Source organism: Myotis brandtii, unplaced genomic scaffold, assembly GCF_000412655.1.
Source record: "Myotis brandtii unplaced genomic scaffold, ASM41265v1 scaffold496, whole genome shotgun sequence".
NCBI classification, from domain to species: Eukaryota; Metazoa; Chordata; class Mammalia; order Chiroptera; family Vespertilionidae; genus Myotis; species Myotis brandtii.
Window position 1 is genome coordinate 406,754 of NW_005368921.1, and position 8,955 is coordinate 415,708.

At 50.1% G+C, this 8,955-nt stretch overlaps 1 protein-coding gene across 1 annotated transcript in view; it reads left to right on the plus strand.

Annotated features, from left to right (window-relative positions):
• Positions 1 to 7,306: 7,306 nt before the first annotated feature.
• GDF11 (growth differentiation factor 11) overlaps positions 7,307 to 8,955 on the plus strand; it is a 13,088-nt gene continuing 11,439 nt past the window's right edge. Inside the window, exon 1 of the mRNA XM_005876767.2 lies at positions 7,307 to 7,365. Coding sequence (XP_005876829.1) covers positions 7,307 to 7,365 — 59 coding nt within the window. The remainder of the gene's footprint in view (positions 7,366 to 8,955) is intronic.

An 8,955-nucleotide genomic window follows, 5' to 3' on the forward strand; every position in this document is an offset into this window, starting at 1 on the left:
GGGGGTTCTCCAAAGGGACTTCAGGGCCGGAGCGCGCTCTCCGTTCCAGGGACCAGGAAGGGCCAAGTGGAAGGAAGGACTCCATGGCAAGTTGGGATGGGCCCGAAGGCCGCAGGATGGATGTGGTGAGAGGTGGACGGAGGAAAGGTGGTCTGAAGTCAAGATTAAGAAGCTTTAGACCAGGGGTGGGCAACCTTTTTGTGAGTGCGTGCCAACCCTAATTTTTTGAAATCCATCACTGAGAACAAAGATTCACAAGCGTATGTGGATGAAAACATGGAGAGTAACGCTGTTGCAGTTTTTTAAACAGAAAAAAATTTCTGGAATGGCATTCCAAGTCCTCAATAGTTCATTTTCAACACTATTGAAATTGCTCTTCCCCTCTCTTGTCAATCCATGTCTGTGGTCTTTAAGATAACTTGTTATGTAATAAAATTTATCTAAGATACACCTACACTGAATTTATCTGAAAAATAAAGAAGTCGATATTAAGAAAAAAATTGTAAATGGAAGATTATTAGAGAGGGTTTTGCGTGCCAGCAAAAGTTACTGGCGTGCCATGTTTGGCACGCGTGCCAGGGGTTGCCCACCCCTGCTTTAGATAACAATCAAGTATAATGTTGGGTCTTTGCTTGAATCTTTGAACAAACAAACTGTGAAAGATATTTTGGGAACAACTGGAGAAATTTGTGAACTGAGAATTAGACATGAGGACATGTTTTTGTTAGCCGTGATGATAGTATGATTATATGGGAAAATTACTCTATTTTTTAAAATATTTTTATTGATTTCTTTGAGAGAGAGAGAGAAATAAAACATTGATGTGAGAGCAGAACACCCATCGGCTGCCTCCTGCAACCCCTAACAGGGTACAAGCCAGCACCCTGGGCCTGTGCCCTGACCCCATGACCGGGAATCAAACCAGTAACCTTTCGGTGCGTAGGGTGACACCCAACCAACTGAGCCACACCAGCCAGGCTACTCTTTTTTTTTTTTTTTAAGATGCATGCTGAAATATGGAGAAATTTCATATCTGCAATTTGCTTTGGAATACTTCACACAACACTAGGTGAAGCACAAAGAAGACAGTCTAGGTGACAAGACTGCTGAGAACGTAGAAGGCTGTGCTGGGCATGTTCTAAAGGCAACGGGGCGTGTGGGGAGTTATCGACGGGTGAACTGTATTGGCATTGGGTCTACATCAAAATGAGGAGGGGTGGATGTCAGGTGTTCTGGGAGGTCGCTGGGACATCACTGCCGCAGTGCAGGCGAGAGCTGATGAAGGCTGGGACCAGAGAGAGGAGGCAAGTCCCAGGGGGCATTTCAGAGGCAAATTAAAGGACTGAGTGACTGCTTATCTGTGGGAGGGGCAGAGGAAGTAGGAAAAGTCCCAGGTGACTCAGAGGGGTTCCCTTGTCTCTCCCCACACAGCAGAGCCAGGCTCTACCACCCCTCCACCCCATGCCAGCAGCAGGGCATGGTAGCCACAGGTGTCCCAAGTGAAGGTGGTGCCCTCTGAGAGCACATGGACACTGGCCAGAGCCACTGCAATGCAGAACAGCCTGTGCCAGTGCCCGAGGCCGCCTGAAGCCCACATCCATACAAGGAGCCCAGACAGTTCTCCACTCAGCAGGGCCCCTAGGCCCCCTGCCCAGGCCCCACTGGGAGCGGGCCTGCTCGGAAAGGAGACTCAGCTGTTCCTAAAATACCTTTCACAGGTGCCCTGGTAGGATAGGCCCCTGAATTCAGAACTGCCCCCCACAGAGACCAAATGGGGGGTGGCAGGGAAAGGAGGAAAGTTGGGAGCGGGATGAGGAGATAGAGGAGAGAATAGAGGAGGGTGGAAAACATGGGAGAGGTTGGGGATATGCGATGGGAACAAAGGCATGAGGGACGGGTCGGGAGAAGGAAGAGGAGCCGGGATGGGAGAAGGAAAGGAAGGCTGCGTCTGCATGGAGGCCATCTCGCTGGGGAGGAGAGGAAAGGTAGTGCTGCAATTTCATGTCAAGAGGTTGGGTCTGAATTGGGGGCCTGAGATTTAAATCTAGACTCCCCAGTTTTGGATATGAGGAAGCATCGGTGCTTGATGGCAGTTCCCAGACTGCAAAATTAGATCAAAAGCTATGGCTCTGAGCGGGGAGAGGGGGTGGTGGTTAGAGATCTACCAAAGGACTTGTATGGATGCATATCAGCATAACCAATGGGGCGATGGGAGTGGCCAGGGAGGGGGTCAATCGGGAAAGAGGAGACATATATAATACTCTTAACAATAAAAAAAAAAAAGCTATGGCTCTGCAGGTCATGCTGGTAGAAAGGTTCACGGACCTCCCACCCCCCAAAAGTCTCCCCAGAAAGTCAGGGAGAGACCCTGATGAGCACCAGGGCTGAGAGCAGCCCCAAGAGAAAGATACCCCACCCTGGCTCAGTGGGGACAGCACCACTGAGGTGCTGGTTGGTGGAGTCGCTGTGGTGGCCAGTTCGGACTCCCCCAGCTCTTGGGGCAAGACTGGGTCACAGACTGCACGTGGTGCCCAGGAGAGCATCGTCTGCATCACCTCACATCCTCGCTTCAAGGGAAGTGAGGTTTGGAGAGGCTCAGCCACTCACTCAGAGGCCACCTGGAGGGGAGAACCAGGTCCTGACAAACGCCAGTGCTGAGTGCCCCACACGCACCCCCAGCAAGACGCGAACTGAGGTCAGAGCCCTGGCAGGAGACAGGCTCTGCCCCTCACGCGCCAGGAAGGGTGACTGCTTAGCTCTCACCCACCCTGCGCTCCAGTCGGGCAGAAGGAAAGCTACTCCTTCCTCACCTCACAGGGTGGTTGTGAGGATCTCAGAGAAATGATGGGATCAGTTTCGTTACCTTAAGAATAAAAGCTTTAGTATCCTGCTAAGTGAAATGAGGCATTCAGAGAAAGACAAGTATCACATGATCTCGCTCATAGGTGGAATCTAATGAATAAAATAAACTGATGAACGGAGTGGATCCAGAGACATGGAAGCATGGAACAGAGTGCGGAATCTCGGAGGGAAGGCGGGAGAGGATGGGTGGGAGGGAAGTAATAATAAAAGAATAAAAGCTTTATCATACTCTGTTTTTATTTATTTTTAATCCTTCAGAGTGAGTGGAAGAGAGAGGGAAAGACCGAGAAATATCGATGTGAGAGAAACTCATCGATTGGTTGCCTCCTGCGTGCGCCTCGACCAGGGCCCTGGCTGGGGAGGAGCCTGCAACCCAACCAGGAACGAGGAACTTGCCCTTGACCAGAATCGAACCCAGGACCCTTCAATCCACAGACCAATGCTCTATCCTCTGAGCCAAACCTAGGGCTATCATACCCTGTTTTTAGACTCATGTGAATGAAAATGATTTCGAGAAATATCTAGACTCCACACACCCCCTTAAGGTTGCCAAGGGTTCAGAGGGACAATCCGGCCCCCTTTGGCCCCTCCTACCCAGCTTGGCCTCAGCCCAGAGCCCCAGTTCATGCTCCAGTTCCAGCCCCACCAGATCCTGCCCCCACTGCCAGGCCCCGTCCTCAGTGCTCGCCTCCCTTGCCCTTTTCCTTTCCGTGCTCCTGGGGCCCCCAGTTCCCCCACCCTTGCCTGGCTCCTGTCCCAGCCGCCCCCAGCCATCAGGGTTAATCTAGATGCCCCGCTGGTACCCTGCCAGGACCAGGAGCTCGGCTGCTGGCTGCTGTGTGGTTCTGGTCCAGGATCAGCTCAGGAGAACAGTGGTCTCCACTGAGAGTCACAGACCCAAACAACTAATGAACACGGAGAAATTAGAAAGAGGCAATGCTGGGGAGGGTGGTTACCTCAGGCTTCTGTTCCTTGGGGCTGAGAGGAACAGCCCTCTGCCTAACCAGGGACCGAGGAGGAATTCATTCATTCATTCATTCATTCATTCATTCATCTGTTTACTGAAAGCCTAAACATGCCAGGCATTGGGACTATACAGAGGTGAGTAAGCATGGCCCAGCCTTTAAGGTGATTACAATCTGTAGACACTGATTTTAAAATGCAGTGTGGAGAACTATGACAAAGAGAAGTCCTGGCTGGCTGGCACGGCTCAGTGGTTGAGCGTTGACCTATGAATCAGGAGGTTATGGTTCAATTCCTGGTCAGGGCACATGCCCAGGTTGCAGACTCAATCCCCAGTGTGGGGCATGCAGGAGGCAGCCAATCAATGATTCTCTCTCATCATTGATGTTTCTATCTCTTTCTCCTTCTCCCTTCCTCTCTGAAATTAATAAAAATATATTTTTTAAAAACACACAAAGAGCCCTAACCAGTTTGGCTCAGCAAATAGAGCGTCGGCCTGCAGACTCAAGGGTCCCATGTACCTTGGTTGTGGGCACATCCCCAGTGGGGAGTGTGCAGGAGGCAGCTGATCGATGTTTCTCTCATCGATGTTTCTAACTCTCTATCCCTCTCCCTTCCTCTATGTAAAAAATCAATAAAATATATTTTAAAATTAAAAGAATAAATAAAAACACACAAAGAGAAGTCCTGGATGCTGGATGGGGATGCAGCAGGGCATTGCAGGCCTTGGGGCATTCACTCGGGCTCTTCTCAACTGGTTGAACTCCTCCCCATGAATGTGGTTTTGTAGCTCAAGAAACTAGGGATGAAGAGATGAGGCAGGTTTGAATGGATGAGAAAACACACACACACACACACACACACAGGAGATGAGGCAGGTTTGAATGGATGAGAGCACACACACACACACACACACCCCTCATCTGCCAGCAGCCTTGACCTTCACTGCCCTGTGCTCTCTTCTGGAGACTGAATTCCCTCTGAACATTCCTATCTCCAGGTCCCTCTGCTTCCCAACAGTGGCCCTCACCTGGCAGCCCAGGCCATGCTTCGTCACCTCTGGGGTCAGCACATCTGCCCGTGTTCTGAAGTCCTTGAAGTAGGCATTGTACTCGGACCCCTCCTTTTCTTGGCCAGCAGCTGGAATAGTGGTGCCTCCTGCCCGCATAGCTGTCAATGGGGCCAGCGTTGGCTGATGCCCCCAAGCAGCACCCCAGCAGGGGCCTGGAGAGGGAGCAGTAGGTGAGAAAGGCAGGCAGAGGAGGGTAGGCCTGGGATGGGGAGAGTGCAGGTGGGAAAGAACTGGAGGGCTGGGTCTACCCTAAGAGGAAAAGTGGAAAATGATGGGGGTGGGGGTGTCTTCCAGGAGGCCAGAGGCAAAGGAAGATGTGGCTCCAAATGATTCAGGGAGTCCCCCACTTGTATCCCACCTCTCCCCAAACACTAACTCTTTGGCTCCCTCCTCCCAACTTCCAACTTTTCTTCGAGGGCTTTGGTAACAGGGCGGATCCTGGCAGGATAATTATAGGGTTTAGAATGTGGTGTGGAGAGGATGGTAATTACAGTGAGGTCCTCTGGGGGAGAGGGGGGGTTGTGGGCAGAGACCTGGAAGAGGTCCATTCCACCAACAGACCACCCCCAGCCCAAAATAGTCTCCCTCCCCTCACCACACCCCCAGAGGCTTAAGCTGGGGTGGGGGAGGGGGAGCAAGCCCTGTATGGGAGCCCCTCTTCCCTCAGCTGCTTCTCAGTGACCCAGCCCATCCTCTCCTTGGAAAGACTTGCCATGCCTTGGACATGAGTCCACTGACTCTAAAAATAGGGTCTTTAGGGGGGGGGGAATGCAGAAGAGAGAAAACTAGGGATTCTGACTTACTCCCCACTGAGCCCAGCTCTGCACAGGCAGTCTGTGTGTGCGTGTGCGTGTGCGTGCATGTGCATGTGTGTGTGTGCGCGTGTGCGTGCGTGTGTGTGTGCGCGCGTGTGTGTGTCCTGTGTGGTAAAGATAAGGCAAGCAGGAGTCCCTTCTCCTCACGGTGGTCCCGGTTCTGGGGTCAGCTCTGAGAGTGGCCCAGGTGTCTCTGGTCTGAACCCTGGTGACCAGCGCCCAGGACCTGCAGGACCCCTTCCTGGGGATGTAATGGACCCTCTACCAGGGCTACGCAAGCCCCTCTTTCCTTCAGCAGCTCCTGATAGCTCATTCCCGCCCACTGAAACCCCCCTGCTTCTCCCCGGCAGCTCGCACTCTTCAAACCTCAATGCCTCCCTTAGGTCCCGACCCACATTCTCTATGAACCAGTCAGGACCTTGAAGGAGGCGGGCCTGAAGGTTGCTTGGGTAACGCAGGAAGAGCGGCACCCCCGGCCAGAAGACAGTTGCCAGGGAGATCAGGACAGTGGGCGGGGCCCCAAACCCTGGTTCTCCTGCACCGGGATGAGGAAGGATCTGAACGCTCAGCTCTCCCAACTCCTTTTCCGTAAAGGCAGCAGGGCTCTCCTCTCGGGACTGGGTCTCGGGAGAGAGGAACAAGACTTAATGCATTATGATATAGAACTTTTGGGGCTAGAAATCTAAAGTGAAAATATGTAAGGAATTCAAAACAAAAAGAAAAAAACAACAAGAAAAGGCTTTTAGTCCCATTCCAAGAAGTAGCAATTCCAGAATCTAACACCAGATGGCAGTCTTCCCTACTCATTGGATTAAGTGCGGTCTTGGACGTCTTGGGGAGGCAACCAGGAGGTGGAAATCTTTCTGTCTCAGAATTTATGCCTGGTTCCTGCTCTCTGGTATTTGGCAGGTACCCATAACTCCTCATGACCATAAATACAGTTTTCTCTTCCCAACCCAGCTCTGACCAGATCCAGTCAGCAGGGTTCATTCATTCTGTATTCAAAGCAGTTAAGAATAGAATACTTTGGTGAAAAAAAAGTAAGGTGGGCCCTAGCAAGTTTGGCTCAGCGTATAGAGCATCAGCCTGGGGACTGAAGGGTCCCAGGTTTGATTCCGGCCAAGGGCACACGCCCAGATTGCGGGCTTGATCCCCAGTAGGGGGCGAGCAGGAGGCAGCCGATCAGTGATTCTCCCTCATCATTGATGTTTTTATTTCTCTCTCTATCTCTCTCTCCTCCCTTCCTCTCTGAAATCAATAAAAAATAAATAAATTTTAAAAATTTAAAAAGTAAGGTGGTAAGTCGGGCTAACAGTAATGACTAATGAATTCATTTGAAACTGTGTGTCAGGCAGTTCATCTGCGTAATCTTATGGAATAGATACAATATTGTTTTCCTCATCTTATAGGTGAGGAATCTGAAGCATAGAGCCAAGTTCACACAGTCAGGAAAAGGGGAGAACAGGAACTTGAAACCAGGCAGCCTAATTCCAGAAGCTTTGTGATTAACCCCCATAAGCACACAAAATGGTGCAGATGAGCTAGGAGGAGCATCTACTCTAAACTGGGAGTCAGGAATGGACTTCTCGAAGACATGTCCAAAATCTCATCTGTACTGAGAACTGAGCAAGAAGTGAATATGGCCAAGAGATTGTGTGTGTGCGTGTGAACAGGTGAGGTAGGAGGGAGAGTTGTTCTAGGAAGAGGAAACAATTTGTACAAAGACTCAAGTGATCACCCTGACCAGTTTGGCTCAGTGGATGGAGCATCGGCCTGCGGACTGAAAGGTCCCAGGTTCGATTCCAGTCAACGGCATGTACCTTGGTTGCGGGCACATCCCCAGTCAGGAGTGTGCAGGAGGCAGCTGATCGATGTTTCTCTATCATCGATGTTTCTAACTCTCTATCCCTCTCCCGTCCTCTCTGTAAAAAATCAATAAAATATATTTTTTTAAAAACAGACTCAGGTGATCAAGAGAAAGAGGCTGCATAGCTAAGTTGGTTAGAGCATCCGTCATCACAATGTGCCAAGGTTTCAGGTTTGATCCCCAGTTAGGGTGCATACAGGAGTCAACCAATGAGCGCATAAATAAGTGGAAGAAGAGATAGATGTCTCTCTCTCCCTCTTTCTCCTTCCTCTCTCTCTCTTTTTCTCCCTCTTAAATTAATGAATAAACAATTTAAAAAGAGAGAGAGAAAATGAAGGCTTCATCCAGGTTTATGGACTGGATGATTGAATGTCATTCACTGTAAATGCAAAACATCAGGAAGGGGATGCATTTTAGGGGGAGGGAGAGAAGTTCTCTAGTTATCCCGTCTAACCTTTGAGCTACCTTGCGACTTCCGGATGGAGATTTGGCCAGCACTGTTCACCTAGTGCAGGGGTGGGCAAACTTTTTGACTCGAGGGCCACAATGGGTTCTTAAACTGGACTGGAGGGCCGGAACAAAAGCATGGATGGAGTGTTTGTGTGAACTAATATAAATTCAAAGTAAACATCATTACATAAAAGGGTACTTTTTTTTTTTTTTTTAGTTTCATTCATTCCAACCGGGCCAGACCCGGCCCGCGGGCCGTAGTTTGCCCACAGCTGACCTAGTGTCTTGTCTAGTCTATATGTTCCCTAAGGAAAGGGACTATCTTATTTATCTTGGCATCTTTCACACCTAGACCACCAATTTATTCCTTCATTCCACTCCAGCTCCCAGTCCAACTCTGTCCTTATACCTAGTGCTTCATCAAGACAACTGTAAGACACTGTATTGGGCTCTAATCCAGAGAGGAACCCAGTGTCTCTCTATTCTGCCTGGGAAACCCAATAATGTTCTCCCATTGGTTCAATAAATGTTGTGTGTGCCAGGAAACCAGCAAGATCCAGTCTCCTAAACATGTCCAATCTATTGGTTGTGTATTGACCTCCAGGACTTTAGGATCGAGAAATAAGCCGGGAGAAACTGAGGCCTGGGAAGAGGTATCCAGAACCAGAAGCTAAGCACTTTGGGAGCATTTGAGTACTTGGCAATCTTCTACTCTGCCCTCTGGCTGTACCCAAGGTCACACTTGAAGACTGGGACTGGTTCCATGTCTGGATTTCCCTCTCTTACAACTTGCTGCCTCCAACTCAGGCATCTGAGGGCAGATGTCTCCCTTATTCTCACCCCTAAAACTACTGGCCCCTTCTCAGATTTCTAAGACCTGCAGGTCCTAAAGTATAGCTAGGAATCCAGAGATCCAGATTCCTCTG